This window comes from Chaetodon trifascialis, chromosome 13, assembly GCF_039877785.1.
Source record: "Chaetodon trifascialis isolate fChaTrf1 chromosome 13, fChaTrf1.hap1, whole genome shotgun sequence".
In the NCBI taxonomy this organism is placed as follows: domain Eukaryota; kingdom Metazoa; phylum Chordata; class Actinopteri; order Chaetodontiformes; family Chaetodontidae; genus Chaetodon; species Chaetodon trifascialis.
In genome coordinates, this window is record NC_092068.1 from 16,793,330 (window position 1) to 16,817,784 (window position 24,455).

Genomic DNA, 24,455 nt, shown 5'->3' on the forward strand with positions numbered 1-24,455 from the left:
TCAGTACAGGCTATTATGGAATCTTTGTCATCCTCAAGCTGTGAACAGTTGTTTAAATTTAGACACGTCAGGCCAGACGGTGTGTGTGTGTGTGTGTGTGTGTGTGTGTGTGTGTGTGTGTGTGTGTGTGTGTGTGTGTGTGTGTGTGTGTGTGTGTGTGTGTGTGTGTGTGTGTGAGAGAGAGAGAGAGAGAGACAGAGAGAGACAGAGAGAGAAAGAGAGAAATCAAATGAACAATCAACTGTTTCTTTATTAAAATCTAAAATTAATTCATTAATACATTTATTAATATGCCATACCATATGTCTGTATTATGCTTTTTAACAAAGACAAAGTATTTCAGCATGAAAGCATTTGTTTTTAATGTGTGACAGCGTCCTGTATCATAACTACATCTCTGACGTTTGTAACAAACCAAACCGTGTGAAAATCGGGTAAAAATTAGAGGAGTTATGATGATAATAGTAGCTGGACATACACTTTCCTCCGTAGAAATTAATGCACTGGGGACGCATAGGAGACCCATCCAAGATGGCGGCCGCGCTGAACGTCAGCTCCAATAGGAAGCGTCCGTCAATGAGGCGTCTACGTATATACGTATATACGTAACATCATGGCCGGCCGTCGCTGTTGTCTTCGTCGCTTTTTGATGACGTATTTATGTAACTTTGCATGGCTCAGGCAATATCAAGAGACAGGAAGAGGCGCCTATTTCGGCGCCCAATTTAATTTTTGTGACCTTCCTGTTCTGGTGACGGCTGAAAATTAACATCTCCACCAACCATTGGCCGTATATTTTACCGTCCCCGACCGACTCTCCTCTTCAGTGATGGAGTATGGGAAGGAGAGGGTGGTGGCGTTAGTCGACATGGACTGCTTTTACGTGCAGGTGGAACAGCGGCTCAATCCAGCTCTGAGGAACACGCCCTGTGTGGTGGCCCAGTACAAGACGTGGAAAGGAGGCAGGTGAGTTTCTGACACAGAGATAATGTTTTTCTGATCGGGGCAACTGAATCAGCTCAGCGAGGAGACTCCCTCAAAGCAGGATTGATATGCCTTCAGGAAACCGGCATTTAGTAAAACTCTCGAGCCTCACGAGATCAGGAAATGACGCAAAAAGCTGTTTCTCTCTCTTTTTTCCTCTCTTTACTTTGTGCTGTTATCCAGTTAATTTAGTGAGGCTTTACTATTATGATCACAGCGACTCCATATTGCTTAAGCACCCTGGCTGTATTGAAAGGCAGTAGGAGAGTAAATAACAGAATGTAGATGACTATTTTCAGACAGAGTAATGTAAATGATATCAGAAAATATAACTGAAATCAAGAGCTGCAGAATGAGATAAAAGACCAGACAGGAAATAACTAAGCAGAATGACTTGGTGTAAGTGTGGAAGTTCATTCTTCAAGGTGTAGTTTGGCAGAAAAATATGAAATGAATGCCCACTTACAAGCTTTTCCACACCATTCAAATGTCTCACAGTCTTCCTCAGCAGATGACGCTTGCTCAGATGTCATCACATGACCCAGTTATGGAACTTAGAAGGGATGCTAACCCCTTTCTCGCTCTGCTCAAGGATGGTATTGGATGTGAACGGCCTTCTTTATCTTTCTGCGGTCGCTGACGTCTGGTCGATGACTCCTTCCCAGACGATGCTGTGGCGGACAGCATGGGATCAGACAGTGACATGTGTTTCCACAGGGGACGCTGCACTGCGCTTGTGTCTGTTCAGTTGCATGGGCCATTTAAATTGTTGTCTCTGTGTCAGCTACTCACCCGCTTACTGTTTCCATGTTTTCGCAGCTTGTGAATATGGCATAGAAACGTGGTTCTCAATGAAAATATCATTCTCTGTTAGTATCATAGCTGTGAGCTACGAGGCCAGGGCCCATGGTGTCACCAGGAACATGTTTGTGGACGACGCAAAGAAGCTGTGCCCAGATCTGAAGGTAGCACGCGTGCGCGAATCTCATGGCAAGGCAGACCTGACACAGTAAGTGCATCACACCTATTCACAATCGCTGGGATTGCACCATGACACTTTTATTTTTCTTTGATTGGATTTTGATACCTCCACCCCCGTGACCAGCTACAAAGTAAATAACCTACTCACCCCTGTGTAGTTACAGGGAGGCAAGTGTGGAGGTGATTGAGGTGATGTCTCGCTTTGCTGTGATTGAGAGGGCAAGCATTGATGAGGCCTACATGGATCTGACTGCTGCAGTCCAGCAGCGGCTTAAAAACAAGACTGACACACAAGCTGAGCCTCACTTTCTGAGGACGACCTACATCCAGGGGTACCCACAAAGTTCCCCTGAACAGGAAGCACGTGCAGAGGATGTTGCCTTGGATAAAGGTAGGCTATAAGCAAACCTACGACTCATTGATTACTCGTTGTTTTAGCACTGGACACAGAAAGCTGGTGTCGAAAAGCGACACTTAACAAAGGCACAAAAACTGCGATAGGATATTATCAGATTTGTCCCCAGAGGAACAGAGGTCCAGAGGTCTCCAGCAGTGGCTGGCATCCTTGCCCGTCCCTCCATTAGGGGAGCAGAGCTCTGCAGATCTGCAGCTAACTGTGGGGGCGCTAATTGTCGAGGAAATGAGAGCAGCCGTGGAGAAGCACACAGGTTTCCGCTGTTCAGCAGGGATATCACACAATAAGGTAGGAAATCCTCTTTTGTTTTATTCTTATAAATAAATGCTGGTGCAGTACGTAGAAGAGCAGTAATTATCTTTGCTGTGGTCAAAGTTTACTGTCTACATTTTGCAGGTATTGGCCAAACTAGCCTGTGGTCTGAACAAACCTAACCGACAAACTGTTCTGCCTTTGGACTCTGTGGCGGAGCTTTTCAGCTCTCTACCCGTCAGCAAGATGTGAGTTCAAAGTATTACTACTTCATAAAGAATTTACTTATCACAAATTACACTCATATACAGTGTACTCTAATATTGCATAATTCATCCATGCAGCCGTAACCTTGGCGGTAAGCTGGGTATCTCCATTACAGAAACTCTGGGAATTGAGAACATGGGAGATATGACTCGCTTCTCTCAGGCCCAACTGGGACAGCACTTCGGAGAAAAGACAGGGTAAGACAACCCAGATATTCTACTGGAAGTCAAGTGTCATAAGATGACAGGCAAACAAAAGTCTTGCTTAGTTTTTGCATTTAATATGTCAGACACCGTCCTAATTTTAAGTGCAATGGACTTTTTGATTATAAAGAGGGCTCAAAAACAGCCCAGGGCAATGGTTTTCTTACTTGTGAGGCAGATGGATTCGCAAGATCACACAAGATCATGCAAGCTGAGAGTCCATCTTGCCAGGCTTCAAGATGTGCGCCTGTGGCCAAACCAGTTATTTTAGACCCGTCAGCGAATTACTGGCAGCTACCGGCGTGGTTTAGGGGAAAGTAATGAAATCATGCAAGAAAAATGAAAACATGCAAGAAGATCACCACCTGACCAGTGGTGACGAACGAGAACTGGGTCCCTGGGCGCCGGTCGACTGGCAGCCCACCGCTCCTGGTCTGCCGCGGAGGAAGGACTGACCATGGACGGGTCAAAAAGTGGGAAAGAATTTCACAAAATGCATGGCGTGTGCAGTTTCCCCCTCAACTCTGCATGTTGCGTGTGACAAATTAAGGAATTCTTAATCAATGGTGGTTCCTAAAGAGGTTAGCATAGATGCTGCTTTAGCATCACTTATTTCAGAAATACAGAGTATTTTGTCATTGAAAGAAGAGCAAAGAACCGCAAAGAATGGTGTGTTTTCACTCTTCTCCCAACTGGGTTCAGCAAAAGTTCACCACACCATATGGTCATTGATTTGATAGGTGTGATCAACAGATGGTTAATTCAGTCACCTGCCAAGTATTTTTTCCCCTATAAAGACAAACCTGTTTGATAAAAGTACTCCAGAAATGAACAGGATTTAACTTCTGACCATTTAATTTGTACTTGATCACCAACCACAATTTCCACTGAACCTCTCTGCTTTGCAGCCAGTGGCTGTATGACTTGTGTCGGGGGATTGAGTTTGAAGCAGTGAAACCAAGACAGCTTCCTAAATCCATCGGCTGCAGTAAAAACTTCCCTGGGAAGACGTCGCTGGCTACAAAAGAGCAGGTACAGCCCATCAGTCTGTTACACCAGGGTATTAAAAGTATTGCTCGATCTGTCTTTTGTTTTTAGTCTCACATTGACAGTGAAAGTGATGAAACTTGAGAGAATGTAGTTGATTCATCTTGATGTGTAAGGAAGAGGGCGTTAGACACATTCTTGTAATGCTGTTAACAAATGTGCAATCTATTACATCTTTTCCTTTTCTTTTTACTACTGTTACTTATAACCTCTGTGTAGGTACAGTATTGGCTTCATCAACTGACCCTTGAGCTGGAGGAGAGGCTGACAAAGGACAGAGAAGTGGTGAGAAAAAGCCGATTGTTGTCATGTTTTATTTTCTCTTACTACTGCAGTACGACCCATCTCCTCAACTGGGTTTCATATTGATGTTATATACAGCAAGTATTACCGGGTTTCACATCAGTGCCTGTCATTTCTCACCATCCAACAGAATGGTCGAGTGGCTAAATTGTTGACAGTAGGTGTGCGTCAGCTCGGAGATAAGAGGTCGAGCAGCTTCTCTCGCTGTTGTGCTTTAGTGCGCTACGAAGCGACCAAACTATCCAGTGACAGCTTTGCCCTCATCAAAAGTCTCAACACAGCAGGAAACCACCAGGCAGCGTGGTAATTACAGCATATAATAACAATGAAATATTTCAAGTCATTAGTGGTTGAAGGAATTCTATGATTTCCGTATGACACTGTGTTACATCATGTCCCCAGGACTCCACCCCTCACCCTGCTACACCTCTCAGCTAGCAAATTCAGTGATGCTCCATCAGCAGGGGGGATTGCTGGCTTTCTTTCCAGTGATGCCACTTCATCCCAGAGTGTTTGCTCCACCACTCAGCCCTGCACTCAGCCACCCTCTGAACTGAAAAACGACTCCACATGCAAACAACCTGGCACCATCCAGTCCTTCTTTCAGAAGGCAGCTGGGAAACAAAGGCGGAAGGTTACAAAAGACGAGGAGGAAGACGACGTCGGCTCCACAGGAAGTCTCCCATCTTCCTCTGACAAAATCTCTGCTTCTGATACTCAGTTGGAGACAGATACCAATGGCCCTGTTTCTTCCTTAACACTTTTGTCTCATCCTAAAAATGATTCATTGAGCCCCCATCATGGCATTTCCTCCTTCTTCCAAAAGAAGACCCTTGAAAGAAGCTTGCAGGCCTCGACATCAACACTGCCTGATATGGGACAAAGGCCTGTCAATAAAGAAGACACTGTGACTGATGCGTCTGGCCTCCAGACCAAGAATAGCTCAGAGTTTACATCTGACCAGTCGCCACGTGAAGAGTTGCGGGATAAAGTGGACGTTGTAAGCAACCACCCCCCCTCTGTGGCCAGAGAAGACCTGTTAAACTGTGAACGCTGTGGCCAGGAGGTGTTAGTCTGGGAGATGCCTGAACACAATGACTACCACTTTGCCCTGGACCTCCAGAATTCACTCTCTTCATCCACAAGTTCAGCAAACATCCCTTCCTCTTCGTCCACCATCTCTTCTTCTTCTCCTCTCAGAGTAGGAGCAGCAGGCATGGCCCAGTCCTCCCGGGGAAAGACAAAAACCAGAGGCCAGTCAGGACCCCAACCGAAAAAGCATCGATCCCAAGGTGGAAGCAGGGGCACTCTGGATTCTTTTTTCAAGAGGAGCTGAAGATGTGCTGCAGAACTGCAATGAATACAAGTTTCTGATAACATCCTAATGGTCAATGTTATTGTGCCTTATAATAATGTCTACAAATTACAAAAAGTGTTAATTTATGTGCTTTTTATAATAAAGATGAAGGCAATACTTTTAAAGAATTGTGAATCGGGGTGTATTAAAGATACTTTTTACATTTTGGAGCGCTGTGCATTATGTTGTAGTATTCTGACACACCAGCAGATGGCACTAATCAGTTGAGTATGCAGCAGGAAACCTCACTTGAGCATCAATATGAAGTTCTCCTGTGAGCTCAACAGATACAGAAAATGCTAGTCTTTTATACGACAAGAGAGTATATATTTGAAATACTGATTGCCTGGAGGATGAGATAAATTGCACCGTTATGTGTCATCCAGTTTGGTTCACACTTTTCTACCTCAGTCAACCTATTGTTCTGAAGTGCACTGAAAGACAGCTGAATGAGGAAATGACTCTTGCGTTGACTTGCATCAGCTGGGGAGCAGATTAGGAGGAGCACTACCAGGAAAATGAAACAACCTTTTAAAGCCCTTTATTGTAATGAGTCATGGCTCTTCACATGTGACCCAGCAGACAAAGCATTGGGTGTATGATGACATGTTTGAAAACACTGAGCAACTGTGTTGTAACTTGAGACAACAAAACTAAACGCCAGCTTAAGAGACGATAAAAGTTTTATTCATGTACATTATGGTACACAAATGGATCTGTACATAAATATTGCATTTCACCCAAATAATGATCAAAATACTACAATTTCAGTTGAAAGGAAAACAGGTTGTGATTTCAAAAGAGGTGCAGATGTGTTGGTGTCATTAAGAAGACTGTGAAACTGTGAAAAACGTGTTTGAATAAATTGTAAAATCCGGAACTACTAGAAACCTATAAAATACTTCTCAGAAACAATAAAACAAACACCTGATGCAACTCTTCAAAAAGGCTATAAAATATTTTGGTTGAAATGCATTTTCCTTCTTTGAGTGCACACAAACTGCATAACAACAACGTGGGTGCAACAAAACAGGGCACATATTTCAGCTGTCCGCTGTCATTGTTGTCAGTGGGACAACAATCTGTAAGTCACATCAACATGCTATAATAAGACCGATAATAAGGCCAACAGCAGCCTTGAACAGAGTATCAATTAACATTCTTTTTCAAAGTTGTCATCTAAATATCAAAAGCTGTTTAAAGGAGTAGCACCAACTTAATTTCTAAGTTGTAAAACTTTGGGGTGTAATGGAAAGCTACTCCAGCGGTAGTTCCATCAGGCACTGTGATAAACCCCTCCAAAGTTAGTGACATCAGTAACTTTAGTGAAGAGACGACCTCAAATATCTCGAATATAATTGCTTTTAAACAAAGCTGCATCAGCTGGCAGCTTCACAATCAAACACATCTCTTTGGGAGAAACAAACCATGTCATTTTTTTCCTGAAAACCTCCCTCACCAAGTCAGCGACAGACACCTCCAACGGAGTAGTTCTGTGAGAATGGAATGCTGTCTAATACGATATCTACACTGACCTGAGTAACTAAAGCACTTGAAAGATAGGCAGCAAGATCACCGCCATCTCACTGCACTACCGTGAGGCATTGTTTGTGAGTAAGAAACATAATTCTCATGTGACGTGACATAAAATCAGTTACTAGGTGATTGCCAATGTGAGTTATCTTGGCGGGCTGACAAACAAACTGAGTCAAGTTCTCAATATGCATACCGCACAATGCCCACCTTTACCTTCATAAAGTGCCATTATCAGTAATTTAGCTTGAAGTTGGTTTAGCTTATATACAACTAACAAGCTGTGTCTGAGAATCACAAAAGTATCTCAGTGCTTTCATAATATCTCACATAATCCATCAGCGGTCACTAAGAAAAGGGCTGATTTAAGAGTATTCAAATACATTGAGATCAGAGGCTTGTCATTTTCAGTCAGGCACTATGCTGGTAACACAGATGAGCTGCTCTGGAACGACAACAATGACATTGATGATACAGGTCACACTTTGATGTCCAAGCATCTCATACTTGCAGCTGTTGAGACTGTAAACAATTTATGTGCCAAAGGTTTATCAACACTGGCATTTATGTTTCAGTGCAAGTGTGTGTATCTTTTATCCGAGTGTTTTGGGAGTGCATTGATGTGTAAACTGTGTAAGTAGCACTTCAACGTGGGTGTGAGAAAGGAATTTCCTTGTTGTCACTTACTGACCTGAGCATCGCAACAATGCGCTCTCGCTCAGTAAATGTGTGAAAGAGGGGGCTGCCTCTTATCAGTGGCGTGGAAAGAAACGCAGAGGAAAACATCAGCAGTTATTTAAAAGGCTGAACAGGACAAATGAGGAGGATGGCGACAAGAAGACTTTGGAACACGTGATACAACAATGAAATGAAAAGAGCAGAGTGACCTTTGGAGAAAGCAGGAGGTTCTTTGTAAAGCACCTTGTTTTTGGGCAGGACGGTGTTTTCTGTTCTGGCTCTCACACAAACTTTACGTTTCATCATCATCGCTTTGGGATGGCCGGTACTGGGAGATAGGCTGCAACTTGGTGACATGCCCGATACCTTTTGTCACGCCCTCTCTGAAGAGCACCTTAGCGCCCACCTTCAGGTATTCTGGGTGCTTGATGAACTTGAAGAGGACCACTGCTTTCTCCCCTGTCCTCAGCTCCTCCTGTGGCACAGTGGTGTACCATGTACGAAAAGAGAGACAGCAAATGTAAGTAATAGTCTGACATAGAGGACAACCTTCAGACAGAACAGTTGTAGCTCAGTGGACGAACTGACCTTGCCATACACAGCTTCCACGGTGGCAGTCTGTCTCACATTACCAATGTGCACAGTAACCTGGAAGCCTTTGTGGAAGGTCTTGGCGTGGAAGAGTAGTACAATCTCAGCCTCAAACATCCAGCAGATGGTCGGATCCATCTCCGGACTCACCATCACCATGCCCTGTAAATGGAAAACACACAGTTTGTGGCTGCCACACTGACTATAACTGGATCTGAAACACACACTTTGTCTAAATACTACGACAGGTGGAAGAGCCTGACAAAGTTGGCACAAACATTAAGTGTCTGACCTTGCGTAGTAGCGACCGGTCGAAGTTGCCCAGGGCGAGTGTGGCAGCCTGGCCGGCCCTGAGTACCCTGCATGCTGAGCGATTCCTTTGGATGCTGCCGATGGTCAGTTTGTGGAAGTGGCCTGAGTCTGTGGGCCCTACCACAAGATGATCTCCCTCACGGCAAATACCACTGCACAATATAAGAGAATAGTGAGTCAGAGAGAGTCTGTGCTTTAAAAAAAGAAGAAGAAAAAAAGCAAGTTGAATGGAGGAACATGAAGTAAGCGTTTCAATACACTGACCTGTACAGAGTACCTCCCACCACAGTCCCCACCTCCGGCACTGTGTAGATCTCATCCACCTGTGATGACACACACTGCTGTCAATCACATCAAAGCCCTGTGTGTGTTATGTGTGTGTCTCTGTGTGCGTATGTAATCTGTGTAAGTCCCAGCTGATTGCTTCATCTCACACCTACCTGAAACTCGGTTAGCTGTTGCATAAGCTCCTCCTGCTCCTTGCTGTTGCTGAGAGGCGGGATGATGTTGAAGAAGACCTTGAGCAAGTCTAGACTCTCTCCTGACACGCTGGACAAGGTGAAGATGGGTGTGATGCTGCCAAGGAGAGCACAAGCACGTGATCAGGACACATGGATGTCACTCCCTCTACCATCTACTGTTATAAGGGTGTATGTAACCAGAAAATATTAAATGGTCTGTCTTCATGCTTATTCAATGATGTAGACAGTATGGGGTTGTTTCATACTTGGGTGACTGGGCAAACTGCTGTGCTGCTGTGACGGCATCGTCCGTACTTCCTACGACCATGGGCACCTTGTTGCAGCCCGGCTGCTTCAGGACACGCTCCAACTGCCGCACAGTGCGCTCCACTGTGGCCCGCGTACAGAGGTCCACCTTACTGATGACGATGAAGATGGGCACTTTCAGGGCCATGGCAATTCCAAGATGCTCCCGTGTCGTACCAGCTGAGGAAGAGCAAGAAAAGTAATATTAAGTTAGGTCTGGTGGTGGTGGGGGGGGGTTTCTACACACTGAATCTACTCTTTTAGGTGCACCTTGCTCTTCTTTATAAGGAAGTCTACATCCTTGAGGGAAAGGACCATTGTGACCTAACACTGCTTATCTGCTGGCACTTAATGTGGATCTAAGGGTCAAAACATCATAAATACAAACTGATAAGCCAGGTAGAATTTACCATGACGTGCGACTGTTATGCAATCAGAGGAAGCAGTACAGGAATATTCAACCGCATATGGTAATTATGTCATCATTAATGTTCTGGTTGTCCAGAATGCCAAAGACAATCCTTTCTAAACACAGTGACTTCTAGAGAGGAGGCTCGTCATGTGTCTGTGTAAACAAAGTGATATACAGAGGTGATTGTGTCAGTTTGGATATAGGTCTCATCTTTGCCTACATCACATACTGACCCATATAACACACATATACAGAGACAGACTCAAAGGACACTGACCCCTCGTCAGCTGAGCGAGGCTTGTTTTGCTGGCTGTGTATTACTTCGAGTGCATCCAAGGTAAAGTTGCACAGGATAAATCAAAGCTGCTCAATTAATGTAGAGGTGATGAGTGAAATGGAGGTGCCAAAAATATCTGGTAAAGCATGGCAGAGTGATACAAGGTGATTACCCGCCCTTTGGCTTTTTGTCCTTTCACAGATACGACCAAAGATGAGCCCTATGCATTACACAGATCCATTGCCCTGTTTCATAATTAAAGCTGTTGCTCTTGGGTTGCATACACTGTGTCCCCTTTCTGTCTGTCGCATAGCTCAGGTGGTCATCATTCTTGACCCCGTTTCCCCCAGCGTGCCCTATTTTAGGACAGACACCCACACAAACACTGCAATGCATGCAGTGCAACCAGTACAGAAACTGGCTGAGCTTTGAGCTTTTTTCTCAGAGAAAATCAGTGGCGCTCTTTAACGCCCATTTCAGTTTTCCTCTGCAGAGTAGTACTGGTTCAGTTAACATTGTTTAAAATGAAACAACGGCCTCAAAATTAACTCTCATACATTGGATTTTTTCACACTTTCATGTTGGCAACCTTTTAAAAAATCAAAGATGCAAAATGACCTTAAAAACCTATAAACAGTCAGCCATACAATAACAGCTGCTGAATACAGTTCACCAAATAACTCCAGCAGGCTGTGAGCTGGAGTGGTAAGATGTGAGTGTTGTCTCCGAGGCTCAGGTTTCCTCCTTGCCATTTGCAAAAATAAAACATAACCACATATTTCTTAATAACCCTGTGTTATTCAAGACTAATGCTTTGTAAAACACAGGGATGCTTTACAGTGAGTCATAAGCTTTTCAACTGTGTGTTCTTATCTGGGTGAACCTGCTGTGCCTGTCAAAGCCCCTCCCTGCCCGGTCATCAGACAGACTTAACCAAAACAGAAATGTGTCAGGATGGCCGAGCGGTCTAAGGCGCTGCGTTCAGGTCGCAGTCTCCCCTGGAGGCGTGGGTTCGAATCCCACTTCTGACAACAACCTCCTTTTGAACCACATACTACTAATTAAATTAAATGCCACTCTATCATTGCACTAAGAAAAATTTAACACATTTAGGATAAAAAAAAACAATATGTCTTTACAATCAATAGCAAAGAACTGCCAGTCTTGTCCCACCAGTTTCTGCAGCTCAGGTTTCAAAGCATGTCCTTTCTGGTCCCCAATATTGTACAAGATTCCTGCACTTAGTCTCACTTGCTGTTACCATAAAAGGTCTAGGGGTTGCTGAAAACACATAACATCCTACTACAGAATCTATCAATAAAACTAGTTGTTCAAAAATAATGTCTCAAGTTCAAAGATTCCAACTTTATGCAAATGAGGGTGATATTTCATCCTGCGATATGTGTATTTCATCACAGAAAATGATGAGCCTGACTCTTACGCAAAAGTTTTTGCCGTAACTTCAGGTGACCCCTAATGTACATAGTATCTTAAAGACCCATCTGGGTCAGAGGACGTTGACATGAATGGTATTTGAGATATTTTGGGACTAGTAGTGGCAGGCAGGGGGGTAAACTGGCTGGGGTAGGAATGGTGGCCTGTTACATAAGCTCAGATATCACATGTTTGCAAAGTGCTAAGCCAGAGCTGGCCACCATTCGTCCATTATAGTGTGGAGGTGTGGTGTCCACAAACATAAGCTCTCTGACAAGACTAGCCCTGCAAGCATCAATTACCAGTCTGTGTCTCTGTGACACATCCACTTTCAGCTTGGCTGTTCTGAATAGTACAGCAACTGGAGTGTACACAAAGAGGCATGAGTACATTTAAACTGACATACAATGGTGCTCAAATTCTAACTAAATTATTAGAAACTTAATAATAAATTAATCAATTTACACTCACCAATGCCGGTATTTGCACTGACGACGAGCATAGCAAAATCCGGACAGTAGCTGGTGAGGCCAAAGATGGTGGTCTTCAGGTATTTGTGGTGACCCGCCAAATCAATGAATGTGATCATTTTAGAGGCACTCTCACAAATCTCCTCTGTTGTTCGAGACTCACTGTAATTCACAACCTGGGAAACAAGTAATCATACTTAGAGTGTCACCGTTTATATTAGACAAAGAAAGAAGCAGCACCACCAACATATTCCTCAGTCAATTACTAGGACTTAGGAAAGTCTGTGATAATCATAAGTATTTAAGTGTGCTGTAATTTTTGGCAAATGATAAGCCATGTACTAGGGTACAGGCACTTGGATACACATTATTTTGTCTCTCGTGCTGTATCTTCTCTCACCTCTCCTTTGCTATTGAAACCAAGGATCTCAAAGCTGATGCTTGAAGTGCGTCCAGTCTGGATCTCATGCAGATGTCTGAAGAGGTTGAGTCTCGCTCTTCCCCGTCCATTGTCCAGCTCACCCTGTGTCAAAACACCCAACAGAGTGGACTTGCCAGAGTCCACATTACCCAGCACAGCAACCCGCAGGTCCAAGAACTGCAGGGAAAATGCAAAAAATGAGGGATTTTTAAAAATTAAAAAGATCAACAACAAAAAAGCAACATGTCTTCACAGTGAACTAACCTGCTGGTCATCTGGCACCTTGCGAATGAGAACCTCAGCAATCTTACGGGGCACATCAGAGTCATAGTCCACCTCTCGCTCTCTGAGAACGGTGATGTCAGCTCCAACTCTGTCAGAAAAAAGAAAAACAAACATAAAAAAATGTTTTGTTTTGATTGTGATTACAATCTTACTTCTTACTGACACGCCTATCCAAACTGGAAAATGGCTTTCTTTACAATGCCGCATTTTCATTTGCTATTTGTGTGGTTAGGGTTATAACTTGATGATAGAAAGTGACAGTGCACTAAGGCCTGAATAAAAATAAATTTCATAACATCTTGACTTACTTCTCTGCCAGTTTGTGGAGCGTTTTCAGTGATGCCCTCATATCTTCCTCTGACAATCCCACCAGCATGCCATTATCCTCAACACCTATTTGATAGACAGCTTCGCCTCGACCCTCCTGCAGTCGCCATTTCATTTGTGTTGCCAGGTGCTCAAAGCGGTATTGTGTGGGGTTCACCAGCTTCAGCTAGCAAAGGAAAGACTTTAGAAATCAGTGCTGACCTTCAACCTAGATTATGGAAATTTAAACAACTAATTTTAAAGGATTACTGTTGAGCAGAGGCAAATAAAAATCTGAAACAAAGTCAATGTTGGTGTGGTGGGGGGAGCAGCTGTCCAGATACTAAAAATGCTCTTGCTAATCCACTGTGGTGTTGACTTTCCATCGCAGACTTGTGATACTACACTTGTACTGAACATTCTGACATATCACCTACATACTGCTGACAGCTTACTCTAATGATGAATGACATTCATTTTCACATGCTGTTTATTGTTACAGTGTAACACATATGGAGAAACCAGTTCGCTTTGAAGGAAATCAAAATATCTTTTGAACGCAACAAAGTCCTTGCATGACAGCCGATTTGCTTACCTTGTACTCTATGTTTCCCTCTTCAGCCTAAGAGACGGAGAGACAAACAAAGACAGAACAGGAACAACAGCTGTCAGACTGTAGAGAAGTGAGACAACAGGCTATTGATTTGTTAAAAGACACAAAGAAAAGCAATCTGATTGAATGAGCAGTCAAAGCGCAGCTGTGAATAGGCAGTCACTGAGAGCTATACAAAGTGACTAACTGCTTAGCTAGCCCTAACACACAGCTACTTCATGCGTTATTAGACAAAGAACACAAATGCGTACAAGCCAATTTATACAATTTAGGCAATATCGCCACAAGCGGGCCAAATATCTCAAATGTATGCGAACAGCTGTGGTAAGTGCAGGACAGTGGCGCTGGTTACACGCCGGTGGAGCCGTGGGGTATGTTGAGACTTGTCCCGTTTACCTCAGTAAGTGTTTACTACCACGGTAACCGCTCATAAACACAATTTGGCGAACATTTCAGCAACTATCGTGATAAAGAAGTGTTCCGCGTAACCTTTCGTTACTGTGTAGTAACACAGTGCTTTGCTGAGCCAATGTCAGGGCTGTAACAGTAACATTAGCTATCTTAGATGTAGTTCGACCGAGCACACCCGCCCCCTGTTAGGTATTTACAAACACAGCTGTTCCTCCTCCACTAGCTAGCTTCAATGCTAGCCGGCTATAGGAATCAGCTTCGTGAAATTGGTTTACGACTGTAAACCTACTGTGAAAAGCAAAATGTAACAGCAAATATGAGATTGCTAACTTACTATATTGTTAGCCTCGTGTATCCGTCTCATTCATTTTTCTTTAGCTACGTGTCACTGCGGGTTCAAAGACAAGTCAGGGCAGGACAGCTAACCCCGTCGACGGAGACGCAATGACAACTTACGGTTATTTGTGCTACACATCACAAAATGCACACCAACACCTGTTTAAGTTCACGTTGTCATTAGCAGACTGTGGCATGGGTCGCAAATAGCATTAGCTTGATTACGCTAGCGGTAATAGTAATTTCAGCCTTACCTCTGGAGGTAGATATGGGGTGTTATTGCTTGGTTTGAAGTTGCGAGAGAAGCGAGCCTTGGATTTCTTGTTGTTCTTTACACAGGCTTTTTTGGGGGCTATCCCATAGCCATTTCCCGGTTTGACGTTGGCCGCAGCACCTTGAGATCCAGAGCCGTGTCCATTTCCTGAGCAAAATAACTCCGATACCCGCGCATCCATCGGCTACTCTGGTACTTAACTTGTTAGCTTACCACTACTAGGATAAATATAATGCTATATAATTAAAATAAACCTCAGCCCAGGCATGCAGGTGTTTGTATTTGTGGGGAATTATCCTGCCATGGGTAGCTTGTAGCCCCCAAAATAAAGGCAAAGCTCCGTCCAACCCAAACTCTTCAAACCGAACAATAACAGCTCCGTCCGAGACTTTCGTTTTGAGTTTACAGTGCGCATACGTCACAGACTGAAATGTCAAATGGTGCGTTTGATTTTAACAAAAGGAGAGCGCGAGTGAGCGGTTCTTTGTTTTCTGAGTGGCGCAAGATTGAATGTACTTTAAACCCCGCCCGCCTGGGAAAACATATTTTATACACACAGGCATACTCCTCTTTTTGCAGAGCTTTGCATCAGACTGAAGAAGCATACACACATTTGTTTGCAGACATTAGAAAGCTTGTTTGTAAATGATGATGAAACAAGATCAAAAAATATGTCATCATCTTAGACATAGAGATCACTGAGTTGAATTTAACCTCTACGTCGTCGTTTAGAGGCTTTAAATGAGAATACCTCTTCGCTTGTGTGTTCATGTTCAATAACGTTGTAATGAGAAACCTGAGAATGTTATTCACGCTAAAGAAACATAAAACGGACAGCGACAAAGTAATATGGAAACCGGTTTATTTTCTTCAAACTTTTGCTACATCAACCAAAAATCATCTACAATCATCATCTCGTCTATCATACACCATTACAGTAGAATGAACGTGGTTTCGACAGACTGGTATTTTTCCATCTCGCATTAACAAACATGTAAACAAACAGAGAGAAACTTTTGAGTGGTGCAATTTCTTGACCATAGCAAGGGGACAAGAGTGCCATCAGGTGTTTGGTTGAAAATATGACTTGTGCATTGGTCCTAACTCCATGGACTTCTGGGTGCCCTTGATCAGACAGTCAATTGCAAAGCACAATGTTACTACTACAGAGGAAGTTAAGAGTGACTGACGAGCATGTTGGCTTTAGTTTTTGAAAGTAGGTCTGACCATTAGCCTGTTTAACAATTTCCTGTTTGTGTAGACTATTTGAATATGTTTCTTATGCTGGGTTTGACTATATTTATTTAGCACATTTGTTTTGCAAATAACTAGACTAGATTTTATCTGGACCGACTGTCACCAGCAGTCTTTATTACATTATAGTTGCTCCTGGTGTTGCAATTACTTCTATATGTGGGCTAATTACTGGTGGTGCAGTATGATATCATGTTCAACTCTTCAGGGCCTGAACTAATTTATTTTTTTCTATGTTATTTTGCAGATTGGCTGCACGGTGGCGCAGCAGGTAGTGCGCGTGCCTCACAGCAAGAAGGTTGCCGGTTCGATCCCCGGGTCAGGCGGGGCCTTTCTGTGTGAAGTTTGCATGTTCTTCCCGTGCATGCGTGGGTTCTCTCCGGGTACTCCGGCTTCCTCCCACAGACCAAAAACATGCTCATTAGGTTAATTGATGACTCTAAATTGTCCATAGGTGTGAGTGTGAGTGTGAATGTTTGTTTGTCATTACATGTGGCCCTGCAATCGGCTGGCAACCGGTTCAGGGTGTACCCCGCCTCTCGCCCATTGTAGCTGGGATAGGCTCCAGCCCCCCGCAACCCCGAAAGGGATAGGCGGTATAGATAATGGATGGATGGATTTTGCAGATTACATTTTTCCATTTCAAACAGTTTAGTCTGACCTTTGTTTTCATGTCAAGCCTTTGGAGTCACATGGAAGGAGCATCATCATCATCAAAAGGGTTGAATCTAAGTTAGACAGATAACTCAGTAACTCAGCTCAGCATTTTCCAAACTAATTTTAGATTAGTTGCTTTACTTTTACTCAAGGTTGATCTATAGATCTTACATCTAGTCCCATAAAATACCTCAACACTTATTAGACTGTTTTTTGCATAGGACATTTTAGTCTGTGGTGCTTACTTAAAGACCTGTTGAAAGAACAACATTCTGTATTTCAACAAATGAAGTTGTTTATTTTATTCATTATTATCATTATTGTTATATACAGAGCTCAAGACACACAGTTGACATGAACTGTGATTACTTGTTCCTGCAGAGAAACTAAGATTTGAGAAGAGTCAGCCAACTCCCCTGTGGGAAATGAATAGTTCCAGAGAGTGTGGCATTTCTGAAACTCAACACTGATTGGTCAAGCGACCTATGATGCAGGGGCTCAGCCCATTCAGTCCTGGCTGAGAGAAGTGTTTTGGGATTTTTATAGCCTTAAGTTCCTTTAAACGTCCACATTCACACCCACAGGCGAACACAGCGCTCCCTCGGTTTTGTTCTTCTGGTCAGCATGGGTTATCCACTGGTGATTCTGCTCTGTGTGGGACTTCTGCACCAGACTGCGAGGGCCGTCCTCATGGATAAACTAGCAGACAACAAGATTTGTGGAGATGCAGAATGCTCATGTGAGTCAGAGCAGTAAAGAGAAGCATGTCACAGTATGCAGAGTGACTATTATGTAATAAAATCGTGCAGTAGAAAGCATGTACTTGATAACATTTTAAAAATAGTAGATTTTTTCATTTATATTTCACTGTCCTCTCTTGTGTTCTGTGCTTCATTAGATGTTCTGTCCATGGCCACAGCCTTGGATGACTTCATAGCTCCTGATTGCAGATTCATCAACATCAAGAAGGGTCAGATGGTTTATGTGTATTCTAAACTGGTACCAGAGGAGGGCGCCGGAGTCTTCTGGTCTGGAAGTGTACGTGCATAGTTGTCACACGTTACAAAAGGCACAGCTGTGGCAAATAAATGTGAACTTTCTGGCCTTTATGAGCAAAATGGCGAGAAAGACGTTTGGTTCAATATATATTTTTCTTTCTTTTGGAAAGTCGCATGCATTTTGAATGACTTCAAGTTTAGTGACGATGGTTAAATGCATGCAGCATATCTAATGTTGTGTATGGTAATTTGCTAGAGAGGCCATGCTGTTTTCACTGGCAGGTTTACAGTGAGCGGTATGTGGACCAGATGGGCATTATTGGATACTTCCCTGCAACTGTGGTGAAGGAGACACATAAGTTCGTTCAAGACACAGTTAAGATTCCCACAGCTGTGAGTATATTTGACTCTTTTGTACGACAATATCTGAGGAGAGACTTTCATTTTTCCCGGTCAACATTCATCTCATTTCATTTGTATTTTGCATTTTTTCAGGAGATGGACTTCTACTGTGATTAAGGCGTGACAGACTGAAGCCTCTCTCCTCTCAAGCATTCATTTTTGTAACTCTGGCTGTCATAAATGAAAGTAGACAGTTTTTCTCTCAGGCCAGTGTGTCCAACTATATGTCATTAAATCCTATGGCGCTGTCTGTCTCTGGTGGGAATGAAAACCTGGACACTCTCAGTCCTCCAGCCCACAGTCTGACACCCCCTGCTCTCGGGTCAGCTAGTCCTTTCAGTCTTGCTTTGTCTTAACAACACACTTTGCTCAATAAACCATTTTCCTGTGAATCTAAAATGTTGATTCTTTGAAACGATAAGAATTCATTCTGCTGACACAAGGAACAGCTGTGAAGATCCTCTCCTGTTGTGACTATATTATCACCTTCAATTTATAGTGCTGATGTAGCCTTTTTATTGCAGTATCAGCATTCCTTGACACTGTTGTCATTTTCAGTTACACTGAAAACTACCTGCATTGCACACAGTTCATTATAAAGCTGCAGGGAAATAAGTCCACTACATGTTTTCTCTCTCTCTCTTCTCTTTTTTTTTTTAGAAGAAAAATAGTGTTTGAGACAAATAATTACACAAAGGCATATTTTGCATTTTCATTGTTTACTATACCAATTACTCATGTTTGCAAAGGCTATTTTTAGCAAACACATGATCATATTTTCTGTTTTGTGTCTTTTTAGCCACTTAACACACCCCAATCTCCTCTCTTACACACTCATCCGACAACAAATGATGAAAATAATTGTACTGTACAAGCCATTCTGAGCTAACTGGTAAATCTAATGAGGAGCATTAGTACAGGTGAGATGCTGACTTATGGTGATATATGGTGGAGCAGCATGAGCAGGATGAGATGGATTTAAGACTGATAAATGAGGTAACTCAGTAATGATACAGCAGCACTGGAAAAACACTCAGAAATAAGAAACTTTAGAGACAAAAAACATACAGCTACTCCTATTATCAAGGGGAACGCTGGAAATGTGAAGCAACAATCCTGTTTTCCCAGACTCAATCATCACTTCTCTCAGTTAACTGGCAGATTATTGACCATTCCTCAAACTAAAAGCACTGCAATCTACAAAACAAATGATTTACTGTGTATAATGCTGTCAAAGTGTCAAAATCACCATTGTTTGTACGGTTACGAAGGTGGATCATATTTGTATGACAATTAGTAGCTACCTGTATTCGTTTGTTTACAACTAATGACACCTGTTCCATGCTGATATATTCTGTGTTTGACCATTCAGTGACAATAATTGAGCAATTTGTTTTAGTGGATACATCTGTGGTATTTGCTAAAAGCTCTGTTAGATGTGTCAAATATATCAAAGTGCCCCACACCAGACCTCCTTAAAGGCTGCTTACTGCCACTTAGCGTAATACGGCGTTTGAACCTTTGCTTTTAATTGTGAAGTTATTTTCCATGAAGTGTTATTGCATTATCTACACCATCCATCTAGATCTTCTCTATGTCTGTCAGCCAGTCTGTCTGTCTGTCTCATATCCACCCACACACACACACACACACACACACACACGCACACACACGCACACACACGCAGCTTCCAGAGAACCATCATGATTAAACATGCCCTGATGTATTGTCACAGTTAAGACTCTTTCCAAAGGATGATTTGAATCTCTTTTTGATTGGTTTTGAATCATCAGTATCTCTGCTTTATGCGTCAAAGCACCCACCCAGATACAGTGCTGAATAAAACATCTCATTCAAATACCCTATGTTGGATTTTCAGATCCAAAGATGTCTCTTTTCAAAAAAGAAAGCCTCAGTGATTTAGTCAATGTTCTTCAGAGCTGCCAGTTAATGTCTCTGACATCTCAGGAAGTCTCTTACATGACTGCTGCATGCATTGATTTGTGAGGCCACTACAAATAGGCCATTTTCATTAGTTTTTTTCTGTTTGACCTGAGGCATTCTTAGAAAGGCGGGTTTACAGGTTCAGGGAATAGGGCTGTCACGCATTACGATCAATCTCCTGTGCCCTTCCCAGCCCAGATCAATGCAAACCTGTTTCAAATGTGGACATCCACCACAAAATGTCACTCAGGAGAAACATACCTGGGGCATGTCTGAGGGGTCTGTTAAAGCTGTTTTCACAAGAGAAGACCAAAGCATTTCTCAAAGCATTTTTGAAAATGATTTCAGTGCAGAAAAATAGCATCCGTCTCAATATGTAGTCATATTGGAATGAAATTGGCGTCATCACACAGTATATAGAGGAACTGGATGCTGCGTTCAATGGTTATTCCTCACAGCTGTCACAAAGAGGTGAAAAGCTCAGCATCTTTTCAGCTGACTGCCAATAGCAGAGGTATGTGTGTACGTGTAGGCCCATCCACAGAATACCCAAATCACAGGAAGTCTTCCATGAGACAGCTATAGTTTTTGGGTGTTACCATGGTGACAGGCAGGGATACTGTGACAGATGAGATTGACGTGTGTGCATGCTTGTGTGTTTCCTGTGTGTGAGATTAAAGGAGCAGCTGCCAAACGCAGGCGACAGTAGGTACATTTTTTCCATCCGGTGTCACACCCACATGCTTACGCCCAGCAGCACATCACCCTTCAGAGCTGAGAAATCAACAGCTTCAGGTCTGGTTAGCATCTGACAACATGAGCCCTATTTTTTCTTTTTACATCCCAAAAACTCACATCTGGCATGTCTGTGTGATGCAACGAGTCGTGATACTGTGAACAAATGCAGGCTAAAAGCTCTTAATCAGTCAATTGACTTCAAAGCTGAAGCAATCACAAAAAGGAGAGAAGAAAATATAATCAGCGATAGATAATTTTATTTATTTGTGTGAGAGTTCCTGGATACGCACAACAAAACACTCTGTACTGTATTGGAGGAAAGACTTGTACGGTTCTGAAAAATAAAAACCTAACCTTGGATTGAGAGGAATTGGGGTGGGAATGAAAAAGAGATTGAGGTTCAAAGAATGTTTGAAGCGCAAACATATTGGCCTCCAGACATGGGATGACTCAGCATGAAATGTTTTTTGATGAAACAGCTCATTTCTTTCCATGGGCGAACAACAAGAGGCTTTGTCCTGCTGAGAGGAGTTATTTACTCAGGACAATTGCAGGCAGAAAACTTCATTTGATATCCTCAACAATGATGGAAGACCCTGTGCTTTATGTACATGTGCATGACAAGAGGAAAGCGCAAAGTGTGTCTGCAGTGACCGAATTAATAAGCAGTGTCTTCCAGGTGCTTGAACGATAGGGTTTGTCGTTGAGATTTTCGTCAGCGGTGTCAGAAAATGCCAGCTCACTGCTTGTTTGAACTAAATCGATCAATCAGTCGGCGAGAATCAATCACGGCTACCGCCTGAGGATCAGCCGTGTCCGTCTCACTTGATTAATATTCTCTTCATTTGAAAATGCGTCTGTCGGTCTAGTTTTGTGTCAAGAATATGTCACCACCAGCTGGCCACCTCACGTGTATCGCTGCCGTATTTCAGGGATAAGTGACAATAGACGTGTTTAATCAAGAAGAAATTGCGGCTTCAACAATACTCTTTTTCTCTCTGTTTTTATCTCTCTACTCTTTTGTTCTCTCTCCCCTTTTCTCTGTGTGTCTGTGTTATATCTCTGACTCATATAATTGCATAAGCTAGTGTAATTCCACCCATTTTCTCTGTCACACAACCACACAAAGAAACCATTGATTTCATTTCTTGTGTGTTCAATCCTCCAAACAATGTGGGACTCATATGGGTTACTGCTGCAGTCTGGTAAAGGGAAAAAAGGCATTTGAGAAGGCATTTGAACCTATATTTTTTGGGGAAAGAAACAACTGAAAAATAGTGAAATATGTTTCTCTTCCCACTGAGTCAGTTTGTTCCCTGTTTTAAAATAAGATAATCCTTTATTAATCCCACAGTGGGAAATATTGCAGTGTTACAGCAGCAAAGGGAGAAATACAATAGTAAGAAGCATCAGTAAAGAAAGCACAGTGTGACAAATAAGTCAATAATGTAAAAGAGACAGTGGTAGAATTCACAATATTGCACATAGGAAATATTGGCACAGTTTCTATACACTGATAACGCACATGAGTAAATTTCAGTGTCATACAGTTTCGCATAGTGTGATTGTGTTTGGCTCAGTGATGGCGAAGAAGAGCAGAACTCCGTCCCCAAGTTAAGTATTGATGATTTTCATGTTGTTCCTCTTTCCTTCCTCATCTCAATGGTCAACTACATTTCTGGCACACCCGAATAAGCCCCTTTCTGGAAGACCACCCTCTCCTTGCCCTTCTCGTCCAAGGAAACCAACTTCCCTCCATCCTCTGTTCCTTCTATGTTTTGCCAATCACTGTGGTTACCACAAATCTTCAGGAAAAGGCTTCAGTGTGTGTGTGTGTAGGATGATTGATGTGGGTGTTTGAGGGGTTAGCAGTGTGCAAGAAGACCTTCAGTTATGATCCAAGAGATGCTATATAGAGCAGCAAACGGTCTCTATATGGCTAATACAGTTTTTGTAGGTCAAAAGGTCATAAGATCAAGAGACCCCATTCTGTGACTAACACACCAACAGTTTGATGGACACCTAGTCAGTTTTTTTTACATGCCTGCTGGGTTAAATTACCCTCAGTACCACAAACTGAGGATAATTTTACATTTTTGCTTCTGGATGAAAAACTTGATGTCATTTGCCAGATTTCCAGAAGACTTAAAAACTGTAGCTCACCCTATCCTTATCACTAAACCAACTTTGAGTTACATGATCATGTCCCAGATACTTCTCTGTCTTGTCTGTTTACTTCCTTGGAACATAAATAATGCATGTGTTTGGGTCACACATGGCTGGAGGTCTCAGAGAACGCGGTCTGCTTTGTTTGATGCTTACATGTCACGACATTGTCTGCACCTTGCAAAGAAAAACACATGAAATCCCAGCAGAGGCATGTTTTTCAGTGTGTTTGCATTATGTCATTGTGATACTAAAGGGATTTATTCACTGTATTTCTTTTTCTTTATTTGCATTCAGTATAGAACCTTCAGGAAAGCTATGCAGTTTCTCTCAGCAGAGACACTCTGCTTTATCCTGTGTCAATATGAAAGTATGCTGTTAGGGCGCTTAGTCATACCGAATGACTGTTCTCTCATATGTAACCAAAAGGTGGGGTTTGTTTTATCCCCCCCGTCTCCCTGCATCAGGCTGACGGATTATTTGGGGAGAAGAGAAATAACAGGCCGTCACTCCCTTTCGTCCTACTTTATGGAGTCGTGGAAAGCTTCCATCAGAAATCTTCTATGTCCTGTCTTCAAATATTTTTGCAGAGGGGTTTTTGCAAAACCCTCTGAGCTATGAATAGACTGAGTGTTTGTCATGACAACCAGTTACCCATTACAAAAGCAGTGAGGCTAAGTAAGGCAATTAAGTGGTGAAACAAAATTGTCTGTTGGAGGATTTCTCAGTGTGTTTTCTGCTCACATACAGCAGAAACACACAGGAAAATGTTCTCGTGTGAAATTGTATTCAGGAACATTTGCTGCATTGTGCTTCATTTCTATAATTTCCTGATATTTGTCTGTTGCTGACGTATACTTCGGTCGCCCGTTGTTGGCTTAAGCAGCCGCAGCAATCATACAGCAATGTTGTTTAATTAAGTAATCAGCAATAACACTTACCATTGGATGGGTATTGTTATGCACAACAAGTGGGGAAGAATTGCCTTATTTATCTCATTACATTTACATAATGGTTGTTAACACTCTCTATTGTAAGATAATAGCCCAAAATTGAATGAATATATTTCAATGAATAGAGACTGAATAACAATAAAAGGTATATTTGCTGTTCCAAGCCGAACAGTGACCTCTGATCATGAAATGATTATTTACAGGGTCCTTTACGCCCTGCAGCTCTCATTTTGAATGTCGCATCTTGGTGTACTGTGTCAGCACACTGTGCATGGCTGTGCGTGGTTTGTCTATTAGGTTTTGTCACTTTTCTTTCAAGTTGCATATCTCAGTCTTGCAGCCACCAAAAGCTTGTCGCCAGAGAGTGACATGACTGACAGTGATGTAAAAAACCTGCTGTAATAGAACTTCTCA

The 24,455-nt window shown here is 42.6% G+C and overlaps 3 protein-coding genes and 1 non-coding gene across 4 annotated transcripts; 3 read left to right on the forward strand and 1 right to left on the reverse strand.

The window, feature by feature from the left end:
• The first annotated feature begins 656 nt into the window (after positions 1-656).
• Positions 657-5,978, forward strand: polh (polymerase (DNA directed), eta). Its single transcript, XM_070977595.1, has 10 exons — positions 657-966; positions 1,859-1,993; positions 2,124-2,356; positions 2,490-2,668; positions 2,777-2,880; positions 2,977-3,096; positions 4,011-4,134; positions 4,369-4,434; positions 4,583-4,755; positions 4,855-5,978. The coding sequence occupies exons 1-10, from the start codon at positions 830-832 to the stop codon at positions 5,786-5,788; spliced, it is 2,205 nt and encodes a 734-aa protein (XP_070833696.1). The 5' UTR covers positions 657-829; the 3' UTR covers positions 5,789-5,978.
• A 358-nt stretch (positions 5,979-6,336) lies between these two features.
• Positions 6,337-15,422, reverse strand: gtpbp2a (GTP binding protein 2a). Its single transcript, XM_070977596.1, has 12 exons — positions 14,910-15,422; positions 13,891-13,917; positions 13,298-13,482; positions 12,969-13,077; positions 12,684-12,881; positions 12,285-12,459; positions 9,651-9,870; positions 9,364-9,499; positions 9,188-9,246; positions 8,904-9,075; positions 8,609-8,773; positions 6,337-8,495 (listed from the first exon to the last, which is right to left on the reverse strand). Exons 1-12 carry the CDS (start codon positions 15,108-15,110, stop codon positions 8,313-8,315), a joined length of 1,830 nt encoding a protein of 609 aa, XP_070833697.1. The 5' UTR covers positions 15,111-15,422; the 3' UTR covers positions 6,337-8,312.
• On the forward strand, positions 11,328-11,410 carry trnal-cag (transfer RNA leucine (anticodon CAG)). The gene has a single exon. It is a non-coding gene; the product is annotated as a tRNA-Leu (tRNA).
• A 1,962-nt stretch (positions 15,423-17,384) lies between the features above and the next one.
• Positions 17,385-18,635, forward strand: LOC139341563 (otoraplin-like). The gene is made up of 4 exons (XM_070978123.1): positions 17,385-17,579; positions 17,739-17,878; positions 18,121-18,231; positions 18,334-18,635. Exons 1-4 carry the CDS (start codon positions 17,465-17,467, stop codon positions 18,355-18,357), a joined length of 390 nt encoding a protein of 129 aa, XP_070834224.1. The 5' UTR covers positions 17,385-17,464; the 3' UTR covers positions 18,358-18,635.
• Positions 18,636-24,455: the final 5,820 nt, after the last annotated feature.

What these genes read in the sequence shown, in the direction of transcription:
- polh (XM_070977595.1), top strand. Translation starts at nt 830, where the DNA reads ATGGAGTATGGGAAGGAGAGGGTGGTGGCGTTAGTCGACATGGACTGC. An exon ending in AAGACGTGGAAAGGAGGCAG is followed by an intron (nt 967 to 1,858) that starts GTGAGTTTCTGA and finishes ATTCTCTGTTAG; the next exon opens with TATCATAGCTGTGAGCTACG. An exon ending in TCTCTACCCGTCAGCAAGAT is followed by an intron (nt 2,881 to 2,976) that starts GTGAGTTCAAAG and finishes TCATCCATGCAG; the next exon opens with CCGTAACCTTGGCGGTAAGC.
- gtpbp2a (XM_070977596.1), bottom strand. Translation starts at nt 15,110, where the DNA reads ATGGATGCGCGGGTATCGGAGTTATTTTGCTCAGGAAATGGACACGGC. An exon ending in AGGTGCCAGATGACCAGCAG is followed by an intron (nt 12,882 to 12,968) that starts GTTAGTTCACTG and finishes TTTTCCCTGCAG; the next exon opens with TTCTTGGACCTGCGGGTTGC. An exon ending in TGGAAGCTGTGTATGGCAAG is followed by an intron (nt 8,496 to 8,608) that starts GTCAGTTCGTCC and finishes ACTGTGCCACAG; the next exon opens with GAGGAGCTGAGGACAGGGGA.
- LOC139341563 (XM_070978123.1), top strand. Translation starts at nt 17,465, where the DNA reads ATGGGTTATCCACTGGTGATTCTGCTCTGTGTGGGACTTCTGCACCAG. An exon ending in TGGAGATGCAGAATGCTCAT is followed by an intron (nt 17,580 to 17,738) that starts GTGAGTCAGAGC and finishes GTGCTTCATTAG; the next exon opens with ATGTTCTGTCCATGGCCACA. An exon ending in GAGTCTTCTGGTCTGGAAGT is followed by an intron (nt 17,879 to 18,120) that starts GTACGTGCATAG and finishes TTTCACTGGCAG; the next exon opens with GTTTACAGTGAGCGGTATGT.